This window comes from Phodopus roborovskii, unplaced genomic scaffold (assembly GCF_943737965.1).
Source record: "Phodopus roborovskii unplaced genomic scaffold, PHOROB, whole genome shotgun sequence".
Lineage (NCBI taxonomy): Eukaryota > Metazoa > Chordata > Mammalia > Rodentia > Cricetidae > Phodopus > Phodopus roborovskii.
In genome coordinates, this window is record NW_026126415.1 from 4907882 (window position 1) to 4929004 (window position 21123).

Here is a 21123-nt window from a genome sequence, read left to right on the forward strand (position 1 = left end):
TGTATGTACCCATGTATGCATGTATGTATGTATATATTCCATTCTTCTCTAACCAAATCCACAAGCTTCGCTTTCTCTAGGCTAACCATACTTACATATGCATAATATACCACGTGGTACCCTTTTCAAAGCTAGATATGTTATCCTCATTTAAGGAAACACAGAATAAGTGGTGTTGGATACTTTGACGATGTATGCATAGTGAGCATGCAGTCTATTTTTATTTCATGAAGAAAATGTGTAAATGATAGTAGTTGTGTTCTTAATGGTGTTTTCCATTTTATCTCTCTGTATTTTGGGTCCAAAGTCTGTGTATCATTGTGAAAGGATCTTTGTCTTCCTCCTGAAAGCCAGTCAAGTAACAAGGAAATGTATTAAAGTATGTTGGGAAACTTAGCCAATGATATAGATTTCTTAGTGAAATATTCAAGAGAAGAAGAATATCTAACAATTGGAAATGATATGTTTTGTTTCAATTTTATATTAGTATTTTAATATATGCTGAATTATTTATGAAATCTGCTACACAGATATTAATTGGAAGAACAGTTGATCAAACTGCTAAGGGCATCTGTTTAATTTCAATAAAATTAAAGTTCACATTTCAATCACAGTGAAAATACCCTGAATCCTAATGAGAAATCCTGTCTCCTTTGTGGTTCAGGAGATTTCAGGCTCCCAACACAATTCAGGCTAACTATAGTAATGTTGTAGAACAGAATAATTATCTATGTTAAGATACTCAGTTCTCATTACTAGAGTCCATTACTTTCAATCACTAATATAGAAAAGTTTAGTATGTGGTCACTGTCACTAGTAGTTTTATCTATAATAGTAAAGCAAATAGATATTATAGAGATAAAATGACAAATTCAGCATAATTTCTAGTTGCCATAGAGACGAGAAGCTGAACCAAGGTAAGAGGCAGGATATAAGAGAAGTATATATGTTGACTTACATGTTGAAAGACTAATAGAAGTCAAGAAACTAGGAAAAACAGAATGCATGGTAAGTCAGAGAAAATCCCTTGTAAAAACATGGGCAGTGAATTCCTTGGTTGGGAACCAGAAAGTAGTTCCTGTTGATAGGAGAGCAGTCCTTGGTTTTGGAGGGTGGGCTTGAGTATCTCTGAATACAGAGGTAATATACTATTGCCAGTTGCTTATGGCCTCATGGGAATTTTGACTTTTGACATTTCGATATAACTTTGAACATAGATTGGCAACATTTTGCTATTTCTGATAGCTCTAAAAATGGATTGTAAACAAATTAAATGGAGGGAGAAAGTTGGTTTTGCAACAGGCTGAAATCATTACAGAAAACTACAACCAAAAAAAAAAAAAAAATGCAGCGTTATGTAGACCAGTCCCATTGGACACTTCTACAGAATACTCCTGCAGCCATACACAAAGACATATGGGCAGCTAAGAATACTGAGAGGGGGAGGAATAGTCTCCAGGGGAGAGCACACCAGTTGGTTATCCAGTAGTCAACTCTAGAAGCATACATAAAATAACATTATATAGACTGAGCAGATCATAGATAGGAATGCGCACACACACACACACACACACACACACACACACACACACACACACACATTTATGTGTGCACGTAACAACAATTAATAAAAATAGAGGTCATGAATTTGAAAGTGAGCAAGGAGAATTATTTATTGAGGAAAGGGAAGAAATAAATGATACAATTAAAATTATAATCTCAAAAATAAAAGAAAAATGTAGACTGGTGATCCTTTGTTCTACATCTAAAATCCATATAATTTACACTGCCAGAGAAACTAGGATACAAGGAGGATTCTAAGAGATTCATACAAGGTCTTTCACAGAAGGGGAAAGGAACAAGATCTCCTGAGCATATGGGGAGTGGAGGGGTCAGTGAGTGGAAAGGGAACTAGGAGAAAGAGAAGGGGAGGAGAGGAAAACACTTGGGACTAGGAAGATTGAGTCAGGGGCGGAATAGAGGAGAGAGAGAGAGAGACCATAAAAGAGGGAGCCATTATAGGTTTGAAGAGAAAACTGAACCTAAAGAAATGTCCAGAGACCTACAAGACTGACCCCAAATAACAATTTGAGCAACAGTGGAAAGGCTACCATAATGCCCTTCCCTGATAATGAGATTGATGATTAATTTATCCACCATAATGGAGCCCTCATCTAGTAGCTGATGGAAACAGAAGCAGACACCCACTGATCGAAACAGGAATCCTGATGCAGAGAGGGAGAATAAGACCAGGCTACAGAAACCCACAGAGACAGCTGGCCTGAACAAGGAGGAGCTGATGGGCCCCCAGACTGATAGCTGGGGATCCAGCATGGGACTGACTCAGACCCCCTGAATATGGGTCTCAGTTAGAAGGCCTATGCAGTCTAAGGGACCTCTGACAGTGAAACCAGGATGTATCCCTGGTACACGAAAGGACTTTGGGAGCACATTCCCCATGGAGGGAAACTCCCTTAACCTAGAGGCAGGAGGGAGGGCCTAGTCCCTACTCCAAATGACTGGACAGATTTAGATGACCCCTCCTGGAGGGTAGGGGGAGAGGAGGGTGCTCGGGGGGCATTAAAGGGTGGGAGGGAGGTAAACAGGGATGGAGAGGGAACTGGAATCGATATGTAAAATAAAAAAATAATAATAAAAGAATATACATAGATATCTTTATGGCCCTGACAACTATTTGCTGTTTTACGCCTATGCAAATATGATAGTTTTCTTAAGGTTATTAAAAATATGTTCTTAATGTGTCAACTAATAAAAGAAAAGCTTTTCATACTTTAGCCATATTAAAAATACATATAACAGGAAAATGGAGATGGCATATTACAGTAGCTGGCTAAAGTTTCTTTTAGGTAGTGAACAACAAAAAGAAAAGCAAATGAGACAGTGTGAAGAGGAAACTGTAGTCTCCTATTCAGAAACAAAGCAACTAAAATGACCTTCTACAGCCCTAAAAATAAACAGTAGAGTTAGAATGCAGGGATGGTGGGTGAGAAAATGGGTAAGTTTGCTGTTAGCCACCACTTACCACACCTTACAACGGCATCTAGCAACTTGGTGGCAGTGAACAAAGAGATGTGGTTTGGTTTTAACATGGGTGTGGAAGGAAAATACAGCCTCAAGTTGGTTGGGTCATGTTCAGAAGACAATCACGGTTGTCGTTGTTAATTCCAAGCCGCATCATACCGCAGATGCATGTCAATAGAAGCGGACAGAAATGGGTCCTGACATTAATTGATAATGTAAAGTGGCTTGGAGCTGCAGAGTGGACAAATATCATCCCTGTGGATGACCAAGAAAGGAGACAAAAAAAGTTACCTTGTTTTAAAGCACACTTTTCAGCCTGCTAGCCGACAACAGTTGTGTAACTGGCTGGCAAAATGAAGTTCACAGTACTTAGTTTAGAGCATTTGGATTTATCCGGTAGAAACACAGGAAGTACCACACACAGCCAATCAAACGAGGTCAAACAGAGCTGTGGATTTTGGGGTGGGGAGATAGGTTTTATTGGTGGGAAGTCCTTGGTAATATAATTCAGTTTGGGCAGCAGTCTGGGAGACCCATTAAAGCTGAGCAGACAAATAGATTATACTAAAGGCCAAGAGACTGAGCAGTGTAATTTTGTGACGCTTATTCAACTCTGTTTACCTACACGATTGAAAGTAAAACACTTGTGTTAGGTTTCGTTGTTTGTGGGAAAAAGAGGATAGGATGGAGCATCAATAAAAGACTAACAAACAGCTGCTGGATGAGAGTGAGAGATATTTGATAGCTCTCTCTAGATTAACTAAGAGTATATGAGAAGGTCATTTGCTCAGTGAAGAATAGGTCACACCTGCTCTAACAGCTTGCAAAAATAATATTATGCTAAGGTAATAGTAGTGAACTGGACATTGACATTTTTTCTGGACTTCTTTGTTTTTCTAAAAGGTCAATTTGTTAACTTATATTCAAGGTACCTATGAGACTCAGATATATTTATTTTTCTTAAGCTTTATGGTCTATTTGGGATATGTGATTCCTACTTTAATATTAGTTTCAATCTCTTGCGTTGAAGGTTCATAAAGATTCTGATAATCTTTGGGCTTCCTGAAAACAACACCATACCATGAACCAATTCCTTGAAAGATTAATCATATTTGAAAATGCTTCAGTTGATAATCAAATTCAAAAAATATCCTATATGTTCCTTTCCAGTAATACTATCTTGCAAAACTGTCACAACCAAACTCTGATGTTTGTTAATATTCCTGATTGTAGTTACTATCTTAAATACTGAATGCTCTCATTTTTTTTTATTTCTCTGAAAGATATCTAGTTAAAATTTTTCCATGATGCACACATTCTGACTATACAGTTTATTCTGTATCGTGTTGCTAACAAAACATGAATAGGCATCAGAAACAAACCTCAGTATCTTCAGATCGGCATGTATACTTGTCCACGCAGGAAGGCTGAGCTCCTGCCATTGGGAAGAACCCACCGATGACAAGAATGCTTGTACTTTCATGAAAGTAGTTAATTTCAACTCTGTTGCCAGAAATGCTATTGTCCCCAAAATGAAACCCTGTCTCCCTGGGTTTTCATCTTGTATCAACTTTCTATTATCATTTCCCTCTGTATAAAGATACAACGATTTTATGAGCTATTAATCATTCTAACCATACCTTACATTCCCAGTGGTAAAAACGACGAATCAAGGTCATCTCAAAGCTACTTCAGTCTGATGGCAACAATCCTTTTGTTGTTTGTTTGTTTTATTTTGAAACAAGGTTTCTCTGTGGCTTTGGAGCCTGTCCAGGAACTTGCTCTGTAGACCAGGCTGGCCTCGAACTCACAAAGATCTGCCTGCCTCTGCCTCCCAAGTGCTGGGATTAAAGGCATGCACCACCACTGCCCAGTTTATGGCAAAACTCTTAAAATACTCCAGAGAGTTTTAGTTGGGACCTGCTGTTTGTTTTCAGTTTTATGCCGTATAATCCCACCCCATAAAGAGTAATAACTAGAATCCTTCTCGTGTTCTCTCTGTTTTGTGTTTTTCTCCATCATGCACATCCTGGTGACACTGTTGAAGTCAACTGTGAAACTTCTGGAACATGAAAACAGTCGAATGCTGACTTAAGGCTAATGTACAAATGTATTTATATTGGTTTTTCGGGGACCTTATCATTAATTTTAATGTCTTCCCTGTCTGAGAGAAAGAAAATCAATAGAGATAATTTTAAGTCCTTTATAAGAAGGTATGGGAGAACACAAACATCAACATCTATTCTTTGTCTTATTCTCAAATTGCAGAGTTGGTACTCAATCAGCTCCCCAAGTCTTATTCCTGTTTCTACCTCATTTTCAATAAAACTTGAGGCAGTATGTTGGTTGGTCATAAGGGATCTCATTAAGCTGCATCTCTTCTAGACCAGCCTGGGGTGAATATATACATATGCTCAAATAGATATGTGTAGATGATTTTATTAACCAAGATCTATAATAGGTAAAGAAATGTGAAGACAAAAGACCTTTGAACCATTGGAACAACTAAATCATTTCAGAAGTAGTTTGGGAAAACCATGAAAATAATACACATAAGAAATTATTGAATGTTTATTTCTTTCCCTGACTCTACCTTTTTGAGTGAAGAATACTTACTGTTAATTATTAAGTCACTCACAACTGTGCCTGGAAGCCACAATGCTGTTTCCTTCCATATCAAGGAACTAAGACATGATATATTTGTGATCTGTGTGTCCCTTACTGAAAATTACTAAGCATCAAATTTAGAATCCTATCTTATTAAGGTGTTTCAGCTCAGCCCTCTACAAGAGTTTTATTAAGTGTATGTTTGCCTCAGGAAGTGCTGGCTGTCATATCTTGTTTCCAGAGTGGAGGATGTTGGCTGTGGTAACAGCAGTTTTAGAAGCATATAATTCTATCGGAGGATTGAATGATCCTCCACTTCTGAGATCATTGTAAAGATTCTTGAGAAACAATGCCTAAGCAATAAAAAATAATATCAATTGAGTGTCTTTTATCTCCCACCTACCTTCTTTTACCATCAGAACTTCTGTGAACATTATTATTTCTTCAAAGTGAAAAAAATAAAAGTGCCACACTTTCCTTCTTTTATAAGAAAATAGTTAGAGCATCCTCATTATGGCTATTTCAGAAGGACCAGCCTGACATTCAGTGGGAATCAGCTCCACATTATCTTCCAGGTTATTAATGCCATAGGTCAAATGGGACATTTGCCCATGCATTTGTGTTCTGATTTCCGAGAATCTAAAGGAGCTCATTGACAATGGGAATTATGTAGGAATCACCATTTTACCAGACTTGTATGCTTGTAGAATCACAAGCAATACATTTTTTTTTTTTTTTAAGAAGATGGATTCTGCTTTAAGTGTTCTTCCTGTATTTACCTACTACTTCCATGAGTCTTCATGTGCATTCAAGGGTGTGGCTGAGAGAAGATATCTGAACTTTTGAATTCTTATAAGAAATCTCTCTCCCGCTCTCTCCCCCCTCCCTCTCTCCCTTCCTTTCTTCTTCTCCCTACTCTCTCTCTTGAGCACACACACACACACACACACACAGAGAGAGAGAGAGAGGGACAGAGAAAGAGAGAGAGGGAGAGAGAGAGGGCTATCATAACATGATTCCATTAATCTAATTCCATTAATCTAACTAGATGTATTCTTCCTCTTCTACTTCTTGGTGTTTGAATATTCTGTGGAATTGTTAACGGTATCAAAGAATCTATAAATCATAAAACTTACATCTGTATAAGACTGAAGTGGACTTAGATTTCAAAACACATGATTCTCTGAGGAATGCTGAAACAGAAGTTTTACCTACTAAGAATTCACAGGAGCTGAGCCGCATCACAGGATAAGAGCTTTACCTTGGGTGTCAGGCTTCTAAAAATAGCTAAGTGCTCAATCCTCTCTGTCTTCTCTCACTACCTTATACAGCAGAGTCTTCCCTTGGCTTATCTCATAGCCTGCACAAGCAAGAAACCAATTGGAAATTACTTGTTGCTGAAGGCTTTGTCTGCTTATATGCCATTCAGGATTTACTAATATGTATTGTTTGTGATTTGTATAATTATTACTCAGCTTTTAGAATGATCCCTTAAAATATTTTCCACATCAATTGTACCTTATAATTCATCCTTAACCTTGAGCTTGAAATGATTTTAGCATAAGGGAAACCTTTCTGCATAATCTTCAATTTTATTGAAACTGATCTCATTAATTAGTGCTGGGAATTGATGCCAACAGGGTAATGGCAGGTAGTGCAGAGGACAATGAGTGACTCACCCAAGTATCTCTTAATAACAATTTGACTTGCACTACATTTGTCAAAATGGTATCAGTTTGTTTGTTTTTCTTATTTATTTATTTATTTATTTATTTATTTGTATTTAATTTTACATTCCAATCACAGTTCTCCCTCCAACACCTCCTCCTTTCCCCCTCACTTCCTCCCAGCCCACTGCCCAAAGTGTAAGAGCTCCCAAGTAAGGGAGTCAACAAAGTCTGGCCCATCAAGTTGAGGCAGGACCAAGCCACATCTACTCTGCATTAAGGCTGAGCATGGCATGCTACCATAGGGAATGGGCTCCCATAAGCTAGTAGGACAGGGAGAGATCATAGTCCTACTGTTAGGGGCCCCTCAGGTAGGCCAAGCTACACTACTGCCTCCCACATACAGAGGACCTAGTTCAGTTCCATAGAGGCTCTACAGCTGTTGGTTAAGAGTTCATGAGTTTCTATGAGCTTGGCTCAGATGTCTCTGTAGATCTTCCCTTCATGATCTAGACCTCCCTTGCTCATATAGTCCCTCCTCCCTCTTTTTTGACTGGATTCCCTGAACGTGTCCTGGTCCTTGGTTGTAGATCTCTGCATCTGGTCCCATTAACTTCTGGATGAATGCTGTATGATGACAGTTGGGGTATCCAACAATCTGATTAAAGGAGAAGGCTGGTTCAGGCATCCTCTTCACTCTTGCTAGGAGTCTTACCTAGGGTCATCCTTGTGTATTGTTGGGGATTTCCCTAGTACCAGGTTTCTCCCTACCTCCACAGTGGCCCTCTCTGTTAAGGTATCTCCTTCCTTGCTCTCCCACTTCATCCCTCCCCACCTTCACCATCCTGCTCCCTCGACTTCTCATGCCCCCCGACTTCTCCTTTATCCATGTGTCCCTTTTAGGGTCATCATTGTTACATAGCTACAACATTGCGTGAGCAAGACACAAAATTGCAATTAAGATGCTGCCTAAACTGTGTTGTTCCTATAGCCAGTAAGCCAGAGATCTGTGAGAGAGATATCAGTGGGGGTATGGGCAAGTCAATGAAATACAGAATTATATCACTTTTTGAGAGATGAAGATAATGAAGTTTGTTCCAGCTACCAGTAGGTTATTGTGATAATCATAAGATCTAAAATGTTATGAGACTCATATAAACCATACTTGATGTTTTTGTTTGTGGTTATGATCCTTATTATGGAAATAATACTGGAAAACCTCAAAGGCATGATTTTTTGGGATCTATTTAGGTTTATAGGCAAATAATGTGGGTCTTGGGACAAGTAGCAATATGACATTTTCCTATATATTAGAATAAAATAAAGTTTAAACATCCATATATATATATATATATATATGCACTTTTTTGATATTTGTTATTTTCTAGTAATAGAAAATTCAGTTTTCAAAAATCATGAATGTAACAGATACTTGCCCATATTCTTTATAATTCCAAATTACTGTAAATGTATTGACAAAATTGTTAGAACAATATTTTATTTAATTTTCAGTGTCACTTCTTAGCTCTGGTAGAATGAGCATAGCCCAGAAGGAAATCCAGACAGAAAAAGAAAAAATCAGAGAATTTTGTGACAAACTGTCAAGTGATGAGGATATATTAAATATTAAGGACAAAATGGACCATTGTTGGGGTTGAGTTTCAGGAATAGTAATAGGTGAAAGTATATTTTTATAGTCTCAAAAGATATATATATATATATATGTATATATAAAAGTATATATATATATATATATATATATATGCCTCAATATAAACGATTTATTTTTAAGTAAGTTTATACTCTCCTATAAAATTGTATTTGCAATATTACTTTGACTGTGTAAAAGTTTGTCACATATGTTTATGCTGCATTTGTTTACAGATGTAAAGATGTGTTGTTTTGCCTGCCTAAGGCTCCTGATTGTTCCAGTAAAAATCTGAATGGTCAATAGCTAGGCAGTAGGGAGATAGGCAGGGCTATCTGGCAAGCAGAAAGGATACGTAGGAGGAATCTAGAAGAAAATAGAGAAAGGAGATGTGCAGGAGAAAATGAGGGAGACGCCCACCATTCACACATGAAATAGGACACAGAATGAAAGAAAGTTAAAAAGCCCCAAGGCAAAACACAGTCGAGGACGAGCAGGTTGAAATAAGTTAAAAGAGCTAGCTAGTGCGACAAGCGTACGGCTGAGCATTCATAACTAACAATAAGTATCTGTGTTGTGATTTGGGATGTGGCTGGTGGCCCCAAAAGAAAGGCTGCTACAAAATTGTTTTCACTATGGTTTGCTTTCTGTGCCATGCCCGTATCTGAAATGGCATTTTAATAATTTCTCATGACATGCATTTGTGAAAAGGTCAGAATTGAGCATAGCATCAGGAATTACCAACATATGCGGCATGTGGATTAAACCCAATCACACAAATGCACAAAAAAAAAAAAATCAGTAAATTTAACCTTTACTTACAGAACTATATTAGGTTGAAGACAAAAAAAAAAAAAAAAAAAAAAAAAAAAAAAACAAAAACAACTTACGATTATTTGTCCTTAAATCAACAGGCTCTGTGTGTGTCAGCCTTTTATAGTTTCCCCCATTTAATATGCATACAATCCAAATTTTCCCCATATCTTTTGATCTAATGAATGAATGGACTAATCTACAAATTATCTGGAAATGCCATCTATCTAATGATTTGTTTCTGCATCTAGTAACATATTTATATTAACAAAAATATATTTAATGTGTTTTATGGTACAATAATTGAGAATTAGTATAAGAGGATTGACCCAGTGCTTACCTATTCTGATTCATTTGTGTAGAAATGAAAATTGAGCCCAGAGGTAGAATTGCTCTCCTGGGTTTGGTGCCTGGTTACTACAATCCCATTAGGATGAATTAAAGACCACCCTGGGTTACATAGTGTGTCCCAGAGCAGGCAGCTCAACCAAGAATATGACACCCCAGCTCAAACAAAATTCACAAAAACTTGAGGGTCTTTGTTTTCATTTTGCTTATTTCCTTTTGGAGTTCATCAAAACTAACATGGGGTGAAACATCCCATAAGTAGATTTAAACCATTCAACATTATCACCTGAAAAGATAATTTACTAATTTGAAAGTCATTCTCATAAAACTACTTGGCGTTAAAATTAAATAAAATCAATTTGTTTAATTTATATTATTAAACAAAGAATGTCCAGTGGCTCTTTAGGTAAAGATGTTTGCTGTCAAGCTTGACAATCTGGGTTTGACTCCCAGGACCCACACAGGGTGGGCGTGGAGAATTGGCTCCTCCAAGTCATCCGGTGACCTCCCTATGAGTTTGCCACGGCATGAAAATATGCATACACACACAGACTAAATGCACATACATGCACAGTTAATTATGTATACCATGCTCCTATGTCCCACATGCCCGTGGCTTACATTATTTTAACTTCTGCTCATGGGCTGATGCCTACCGACTCTCTGGGCACCTGCATTTACATGCGCATTTCCCAAGAGCAGACCCACCAGTGTAGAAATAATTGTTAAAATGTTAGGAATCTTTGAAAATAAACAGTTAATAAGTCTATCATCACTCACTTCACTTTACCCCAGTTTGAGAAAAGTACACGATATCAATTAGTGTTTCAGACTGACTCAGCTCCCTGTACCTTTTGCACCTTCTGTATTCTATAGGGTGGAGTCTGAGGGCACAGTGTCCTTCAGGAGAAGGATCTGGGTGTTTTGTTTGGTTGGTTTTGTTTTCTTAAGATAGGGTTTCTCTGTGCTGGGATTAAAGCTATGCCCCACCAATTTCAACTGAGAATTCTTATAACAGGATACGCTGTTCTTATCTAACACTTGGGGACAAGCTAAGGAGAATCCAATGAGATATATTGGCCAATAAAACATGAAATTGCAGTATGGTTTGTATGTATGTATGTATGTATGTATGTATGTATGTATGTATGTCAAGTTATCTTTAAAAAGCTTGTTTAGTTTTATTAATTTTATTTGTATAAGCATCTTGCCTGGATGTATGTGTGCTCACCATGAGGTTGTGCATGGTGCCCACAAAGGCCAGATGATGTCATCAGATCCCCTAGCACTGGTGTTAAGAATGGTTGTGGGCAAACGGAATCTAGGTCCTTTGCAAGTTCACCAAGTGCTCTCAGCCTGAGTCATCTTGCCAACATCTCGCCACACACCGTCGTGACTGGCGGATATCATCAAGGACTTTTTTTTCTGGGATGAAATTTTCTGATTTAAGTCTCAGAAAAGATTGCTCTACATGTCATGTAAGAGAATTAGAGAATCCGTGCTGTCTGGTAGGCTGGTAGAGTGATTAATATTAAATGCGTGAAAACCATGCATCATAATCCTGTTAATGAAAATAATTCTTAAATAAATGCTTGTGATGGCTCCAAGAGGGATTTTATTCTGCACTTCAGATATAACTGTTTTTGAAACGATACCTACAGTTGGGTGGCTTTCATCAAATTTCTTAATTTCTCTAAGGTTTACCATCTTTACTTAGATATAACTGTAATACAAATTAATAAAAGACCCAGAGACTTATATCTGGGTTCAAGCTTCAGTTTGAATATCAGAAAAGCAAAGCCACTGGTCACTACTAGCTTCTTACCTCCACCTCAGACTGAATGGGCTCATTATGTCTCTATGAGCGCTCACCAAGCCTCACACTGTAACCTGTCCTTAGCGTGGCTGGAGAATGAATGATCCTGTCTTCAGTGTGGCTGGAGAATAAATGTCTACTAATGAATACTGAAGACCCTGCTCCTATTTTATACACCTCTAGTACTGGGATATGTTACTCTTTTAGAGATCATCTACTTTTTAAATCCGAGTCCTAGGATTAAAGATGTGTACCACCACCTCCTAGCTTTTGGCTTCTGAAATTAAAAATGTGTACCATGTTTTTATGGCTTGTGTCTGATTTTGCTTTCTGAATCCTCAGTCAAGCTCTAATAAATCATAAATAATATATCACCACATGCAGTATCTACTTAGGCTTCATTCATTTTGAGAGGAATAATAAGGGGTACTTAAGGATTGTGAATGGTATATTTATCTTCCATTATGGCTTCTTAGATATGTGTATACATATGTGTACACACAAAATGCATTTGCAAATATTTGTATGTAAAATATATTTGCTTCAATTTACATGTAGAAAAAGTAGGCTTTGGAAATGTTTTGTATTTTCTGGAAAGATAATTATGACGAAATAATAACTATAAAAGGTTAAAATAATTTTCTCTTAAAATAATTTTAAAAGTAATATTATTGAATTATTAGCATAAAAAATTGGGTTATTGGACAAACCACACTTTGATCTGCTTTCATTTTTCCTAACATAATGTACAACATTAAAGCAAATATGACAAAAATATCCATGATCTTAAGCATCATTAATTTTTAATTTACAAATCTAGTTACTGTAAACTTTGCATTTTATCATCGTTATTGAAAGTAAAAAGAGCATACAAAGAACTCAAGGGATTAATTGACCAAGAAACAAGGGAAAAGCAAGCTTCCACAATCACTTTTATTTTTGTAGTGAGAAATAATCTTGCTATGAAACACTAGCTGACCTGTCAATCATTTTGTGCTCGAAGCTAGCCTGAAACTCATGGCAATCTGCCTGCCTCAGTCAGATTAGTACTAAGATACAGGCAAGTGCCAGCTAACCCTTCTGAAAACAAAACTTTTTAAAAAGTTCACATGCTGTTTTACTAAGAACTTTCCACCAACAAGTAACAAGCTTCATTTTAGTAAACAATAAAATTACATTAGCTGTGTTTATAGAAGCATATTTTTAGAGTATGGAAGCATTATTTGTAGAAATAAACTTTTTTTTTAAATTTTTTTCCATATTATGAAAATACACAAAGTAGATGACAACAGATTAGATTAAGTGTATGGCTAGGAATTTTAAATTTTACTATTTTTTTTAAATTCAATTCAATTAATTTTCACATCTTATGTGTATACAGTTTACATTCCATTCTGGTCTCTCTTCTTCTGCCAACGCCTTTCATCACCCCTACCTATCTCCCAAATTCTCTTTTTAAAAAAATGTTGACTACATTTAAAGGGATCCCACTTTCTAGTGACATACTAGTAGTATAAAGTTATAAATAAACTTTCCATCCAGATAGACATTGGTGTAATTATTAATTGTTTTTTATTTACCACAGATATATGGATCTAATTACTCTAGAGATGTGCTGACCAAAAGAAAAAAAATATCAAATTTACAATTGAAAGCAGTTATAATTCTATCTCTGCCACTACTCCTTGTATAATTATAGTCCCAAAGTCAATTCATGGTTGCCCTCAAGTAGCTCTGTGAAACTGAAATGGACCAAACATTTCATGCCCTGAGTGTATTCACAGGTATAAAGTAAACGATGACTTATTCAAATGAACATATACTCTCAGGAATTGGCAACTTGCTATGCTATGCTTCACTACTTGTCATTCTCTGGAAAAATATGCTCTGTTCTGTGTCTTGTCATAAGAATTCCCCAATGCAACTGTCTGCCTGTTGTTTCTATAAGAGGTAGAATGACACATTTCTTCAATGGTTAAGACTTAGATTGAACACGCTGATCAAAACGCCTTAGACTTGCTTCTTAATTCATCATGTGATTAACCCCCCAGATCCTTTGTATGTCACTCTCTGTGAACTGTATTTCAGATTTTCAGGAGATTTTATTTTCTTAGAATATTTATACTGATTCTTGAAAACATTTAACTCAGGTATTTAACAAAGGAATATGTATTTGAAGTTTATGTGAAAGCTGATGGACTGGAAATTTTGTTTGTTGTTTTCAGACCAAAGTAGCTGAATATGAATTGGAATCTTCAGAAAATACCTAGAAAATATTTTATGCTCAAATTAGGTAAATATCAAAATAGGTCATTTCTGTGAGAAAAGGGGAAACTCTTAGGGTGGAATTGGCAAACAATATATATGTACATACATACATATATATGTATGTATGTATGTATACATAAATATAAATATATATATATATATATATATATATATAGAGAGAGAGAGAGAGAGAGAATGAAAGAGAGAGTTGAAGAATTTTTACTAAAGTGAAGATAACTTTGATGAAGTTATATCACAGGCAATTTATTTATTTACTTCCATCAAATTCAAATTATATGTAACTAAAAAGTATTTCCACTAAATATATGGCCTCCTGTTACATTGTATTGTTATCAATGTAGGCTAAATTGAAGTGAGGTGATTTATTTATTTATTATTTTTTATTATTTTACATATTGATCCCAGTTCCCTCTCCCTCCCTGCCATGTCCCCCATACCCTCTCCCACCCCATACCCCCCACCAATTGCACTGGGAGGGAGATGCCTTCCATGAGGGGGTCATCTAAATCTGTCCAGTCATTTGGAGTTGTGACTACACCCTCCCTTCTGCCTCTAGGTTAAGGGAGTATCCCAGGCCTTCTAAATAAGACCCATGTTCAGGAGGTCTGATTTTTAAAAGAAAGATAACATGCATAATAACACAAATAAACCACCACTAATAATTTTAAAATAAAAACATTTCCCTGGATTTCTAGTGAGTCTTGGTTTAAGTAATCTTTATTTAGGTTCTCTTTGTTTTGTTTTAATTTACCAATGTCAAGTGATGGTAAGAATAACACCTTGGCAAGAACATTCACAGGATCCTTTTATCTCAGAACTATAGAGCCTGCACAAAGCTGGATAAATCTTTAATCCAAGCTCTCAGGAGGCATCTGCAGCAGGTGAACCTCTGTAATTTAGGGGCCAGCCTGGTCTACATGGTAGGTTCGAAGACAGCTAGGGTAGATAGACAGAACTTGTCTCAAAAAAAATAAACATAAAACAACAAAACAAACAAACAAAAACACAAATAGAGCTTGAGGAAAGCAAGTTCATGAGCTCAAGCACAGTTTAGACTACCTAGTAAATTCATTCAATGACATTTGAACTACAGACTTGGACACAGTTTTAGTTATTTTTCTATTATTGTGATAAGACCTCATGACTAAAATAACTTATAAAAGAAAGTGTTTTTTTTTAAATTGAAGATGGATTCTCTTCTCATACAATATATCCTGATTATAGTTACTCCTCCCTCTAATCTGCCCAATACCTCTCCCCTCCCTTCTCCTCCCCTCCCCTCCCCTCTGAATCCACTCTCGTTCTCTCTCTCATTAGAAAAGAACAGGCTTCTAAGAGATAACAACAAAACATGACAAAATATAATAAGATGAAACAAAGACTATCATATCAAACTTGGACTTGGCAACATAACAGGAGTCAGAAAACCACTGGTTTTCACAGCCAGGACTCCCATGAAGTTTCTGAGCTAGTAGCTGTAATGCAGAGAACCCATTGCAGATTGCAGTAGGCTAGTACTTGCTGCTTATGTGTGTCTTGTTTAGTTGATTCCAAAGGCCTTGTTCTCCTAGTGTCCACTGTCTCCTCTGGCTCTCTCTCTCTCTCTCTCTCTCTCTCTCTCTCTCTCTCTCTCTCTCTCTCTCTCTCTCTCTCTCCCTTTTGGGATCTCTGAGCTCAGATAGGCAACTTCCCATTTAGACTCACTCTCCATGTAATTTCTGACTGCTGATCTCTGCAACTTCTCCCTTCTGCTGCCAGAGGAAGTTTCTCTGATGGTGACTAAATGAGGCACTAATCTATGAGTATACTAGAATATCATTGTAAGTCATCTTATTGATAATTTTTAGACCAGGAATGTTTGGTTTCAAGGGACTCTGGGAATGAGAATGAGTGAGTCTCTGACTCTTTGCCTGCTCTCTGGACTCTTCCTCTTGTTGGGTTTGTGTGTCCAATTTTGGAATGACAGCTTTTACTTCATCTTATTATATTTTCTTATGTCATTTTTGGTTGTTAACTCTTAGAAGTCTGTTGTTTTCTAATGAAAAACCGAAAGGGAGTGAATCTAGGAGAGGTGAGTTTGACTGCTGTCTGAATATATTACCTTAAGAAATAAATATGACAGGTGGGGAGGGACATAGTCTAGAACCTAGTACCCAGGAAGCAAAGACAGTAGGTCTCCATGAGTTTCAGGCAGGCCTGGTCTACAAAGTCTACAAAGAAAGTTCCAGGACAGCCAGGGCTAATTAGACATAACACACACACACACACACACACACACACACACACACACACACACACACACACCAAAACAAAAATAAAAATAAGAATGCTTTATTTGTCGGCAAACACATTGTGTTCCAGTGTATCTGGGTGTGGGTTTTTAAATCTCAACCCATTCCATTTTTTTTTTTGTAAACAACATACATTTGCTAACAGTAATGAAAAGAACACACTATATACTTGTTTATTATATTTATTAAATAGCATTTTAAAATACTTAAGGTTAATTTGTACAAGAATAATTTTCCGGCCATGGAATATCGAGGTTACCCACAGTCTCACTATCAAAACGAGTTGAACTTTAATGGTGCATATTTCCATCATCTTAAGATTTTCAATAATTTTCTGTTAGAATATATATATATATATATATATATATATATATATATATTTAGTAAAATCTACTAAAAACATATTCTGTGGAGTTAGCCTGTAGAGCAGCAGCAGTATACACACATACACACAGAGCAGGTGACTAAGTTGTCGGGGCACCAAGATGCGTATAGACATGAATCAACAATCTGGCATCTTACATGGTTCCAACATGATTAAGCCATATATGGGTCCAAGTTAGCAGTAGAAAGTGTCGCCACATAAACAGGGGCAGCGGTAGCAAGAACAAGAAAAACTAAAGGCGCCTGTAGAACAGCACTCATGGTGAGAAGCCTACGTACCCATAAACGCCAGGATCTGTACAAATATTAGATCTTTCATCCATGTTCTATGACTGTGTAGGCAACACTCAAGTAAACCATTATAAAAGTAGATTTTTTTTAAAATGCAAATTGAAACCATTACATGTAGAAGTTTTCATGTCCAGCTTTCAAATTTGATGGAACAGCACCAAACAAATATCCACAAACTTAGAAAAGCAAAATAATTTTAAAGGGTATCACACTTTGTAGAAAATAGCAATCTCTTTCGGATGAAGCTTTAGATGAACAAATTACTGACAAGAACAGCAATTCGGGTTAAACTTGTACTGTGAACAGAAAATAAGAGGATGCATAAACAGATATTTAGAACGGTAAAAAGGAAAAAAAAATCCTGCAACTACCTCTGTCTTCCTTCATAACCTTGATGAGTTACAGGAAATGCCAGAGGGAGCGTTAAAATGTCATTGCATACGTTAGCATTAAATCTAATGTAAATCCCGGAGAAATGATTCTGTGGTAGAGTTGTCCCATGTGTAGACTGCTGTGTTGAATATATGAACCTACGTATGTAATGAAATTTCATGGACCTACGTGAGCAGGCACACAAATGTGATCAGTGTACTGCATTTATTTCCGTGTCTGGTCATGTGTTTATATCTGTTACGCTTGGCTTGAAGACAGAAGTACGGAGAAAGCCGAGTGAAGAATGCTTGGGCTCACTGCTTCCACTTAACTACAGCCATCTCAGAATACAAAAGTACCATGAAAAACCCAACTCAGACAAGCATAAGACTGATTCCTGTGGTGTTCAGTCTTAATTAAAAACAAATCATTCTGTTTAGATCATCAGCAACAAATGTCCCAACATTTACATTGTAAAGTGATGGATGTGTTAAAAATCCATCCCCGTGTCTGCACAACCTAGCAAACATTTCTAATAGCTCCAGGAACAGTGTATATATATTATATGTATATGTATATGTATATATATATATACTTTTCAAAATTAAAAAAAAATACCACAATCTTGCATAATCAAGAGCAACTGAATTCATTGTAACTGTTGTCCTTGAAAGTGGAACCAAAAATTGTATAAATTATGCTAGCCTAATAAATAATTTCCACTGGAAATTAGTCAATCAAGGTTAACATACAATTGTATTCCTTGTATTGTATATCACTGTGACACCAAATATTATTTTTGTAGTTTACACGGTTTGAAGTAATTTACCTGTTACTCTTTCCTCATTTTATTAGTAATGAAATGATGTTAAAGAAAAGTCTTCATATCTCATTGTCTTTTGGGTTTCAATCAATGGCCAACCATTTTGATGGTGGACAAAGTTTGAAAGGCACTTGAATTGAAGATGGTCACTATGGCACACGCTTGTACTGAGCAGTATGTTATAGAACAAGACCTGCCTCAGAACAACAAAACATACAAACACTGTGATTAACTTTTGCCAGGGAAAACATAATTAACAAGCTTTTTTTTTCCTGTAAAATTAAGATCAAAATAAACATTTTGAAATGACATCAGATATTTACAAGTCATAATTAACACAAGCCAGCTTTGGGTTTCATATTTTAGAATGCCATCCAAGTTATGAGTATATTTCCAAAGCATGTTTGGTTTTTCATTTATAAATCACAGAAATGCTAAAGAGCACATGTATGTCAAGCTGTGTTCATAAAACCTGAATTATACGTTATTGACAAAAGTTCCTATATAGGGATCCATACGCTTGGCCCAGCTGCTGCATCTCTCAGCTTGCAAACACAATTACAGGAGAAATGTGATTGCCTTGAAGCATTAAATGAGACTCAACATTTATTCTTAACAATAGTAGTATGACATTTGAACAGTTTCCCCAACTGTAATTATACTTTCAGAAAAACAGCAAACTTAAAGCTGACTGGGAGTGCATGAAATAAAAATGATGTTATTTCTGTCATATAGACCAGATTTGAACACCATTGAGTCATTTGCTTAGTATACAGTAGTAAGTTATGTATTGTAATTGTCCAATGCTTCTTCTGTGCCTGTTGCATTTATTTTTCCGTTTATCATCCTGTCGGCTCAGTTCTTCTTCTTTTCTATCATGTTTCAGAACGATTCGTGGGGAAAGCAGTATTCCTATGCACTCTTCAAAGCTATGAGTCACATGTTGTGCATTGGCTATGGTGCCCAAGCACCCGTCAGCATGTCTGACCTCTGGATCACCATGCTAAGCATGATTGTTGGAGCCACCTGCTATGCGATGTTTGTTGGACATGCCACAGCTTTGATTCAGTCTTTGGATTCTTCAAGGAGGCAGTATCAAGAAAAGGTATGCAGTTTTCTCTCTCATAGCTTCAACCAGCTTCTTTATAAAGTTTGAATTGTGTTCAAGCTAACAAAATAATATCTCTCCATCAATACTGTGAGGAGCTGAAGTATTTAAAGGAAATGCAATCTGCTTTGATATTATCAGATTCCCATCAAGATAATTTGATGGGACTTTTTTTTTCTGTCTTGAGTTGTGTGTGTGTGTGTGTGTGTGTGTGTGTGTGTGTGTGTGTGCCTGGTGTGCAGCAGACCTGGCTTTAATCACCGGCATATACCAGGCATGCTACAACTAACTTGTCATTCCAACATTTAAGAGTTGGAGTCAGGAAAATTAGGAGCTCAAGTCATGCATGGCTATATAGTGGGGTTGAGGTTAGCCTCGTCTATAATGTTTAAACATATACATTTTCATTCCTTAAAATGTAGTTTCATCTCTAAAATGTATAAAGAAGGTAGAAAAGGTTGTCCCATAGTTCAGTTTCTGTATATCCAGAGTTAAATTTCAATTAATGAAATAATAATATTATCAGTCCCTCACTAATTCATGATATAAGAAATGAAAGCCTGCAGTAAAGGACAGACGCCATTGCCCTTATGTCTGTCTGTGTCTTTCCTTATGTTATAATAGTAATTTACATTGTAGTCCACACACTTAGCTAACTAAACACAGGCTGCTCTCATCTCTATAAATCTCATCACATTCCCCAGGGTGATTGTTTGTATCTTTGTTTGGTTTTTGTTGTTGTTGGTTTTCGAGATAGGGTTCTATCTCATGCAATGGGCCTTAAGTAAAATCAGATGTTGGTTTGTGCCACTATCACCCTGGTATATCTTTATGAAAGGACACCATTGTAGACAAATAGTTTCTGGAAATTACCAACTAGCATAATCAGCAAGTTGATAACTTTTTTGATGAAACCATGAAAGGTGAACTGTCAAAATTGTCTTGAGGTTTATTTTTAAGAAAAAAATAAATTGTAAAGAACAGACAGAACAGGAAAGGAGAAGAGACTATACAAAGCTGTTTGACTGAAAAATTCTATACTAATTGGAATTCAGGCTTATTTTATGGATATATGACTAGAATATCATATTGTGAAGTTTCTTCCTTTTCCTTGTGTTAAATGAAAATGTTGACTTTTTGTATTGCTTTGTTTGAATTCTGATACATATATTTTATTTTGTTCATTTTAATGTGTCATTTATATCTTGTAAACATATAATTTATGTATTTACATGTTATATTTACATATTTATTACATGTTGTAAACTAAATTTCATATTTAAATAGATATTTTCTTAAAAACAAATCTTCATGATTACATTTTGAGCCACATGAAATTGTGTGTGCGTGTGCATGTGCATGTGTGTGTGTGTGTGTGTGTGTGTGTGTGTGTGTGTGTGTGTGTTGAGACAGGGTTTCACTTTGTATCTCAGGCTGGCTTTAAATTCACAACAGACATACTGCTTTAACATTCTGAGTGTTGTGTATCAATTTTGTTGTACAAAATTAGAATTTGTGGAGTATCAGTTTATCAAGGACAGGGAATTAAAATATTAAACTTCAAGGGACAAAATGATTACATGTTATGCATCTTGAAATGAGTTTATGTGATTCCTTTTGTGTA

The 21123-nt window shown here is 36.4% G+C and overlaps 1 protein-coding gene across 1 annotated transcript in view; it reads left to right on the top strand.

Moving 5' to 3' along the window:
• Hcn1 (hyperpolarization activated cyclic nucleotide gated potassium channel 1) overlaps positions 1–21123 on the top strand; it is a 331515-nt gene that overhangs the window by 226449 nt on the left and 83943 nt on the right. The window contains exon 4 of the mRNA XM_051183089.1: positions 19278–19496. Within this exon, the coding sequence (XP_051039046.1) occupies positions 19278–19496 (219 nt within the window). The remainder of the gene's footprint in view (positions 1–19277; positions 19497–21123) is intronic.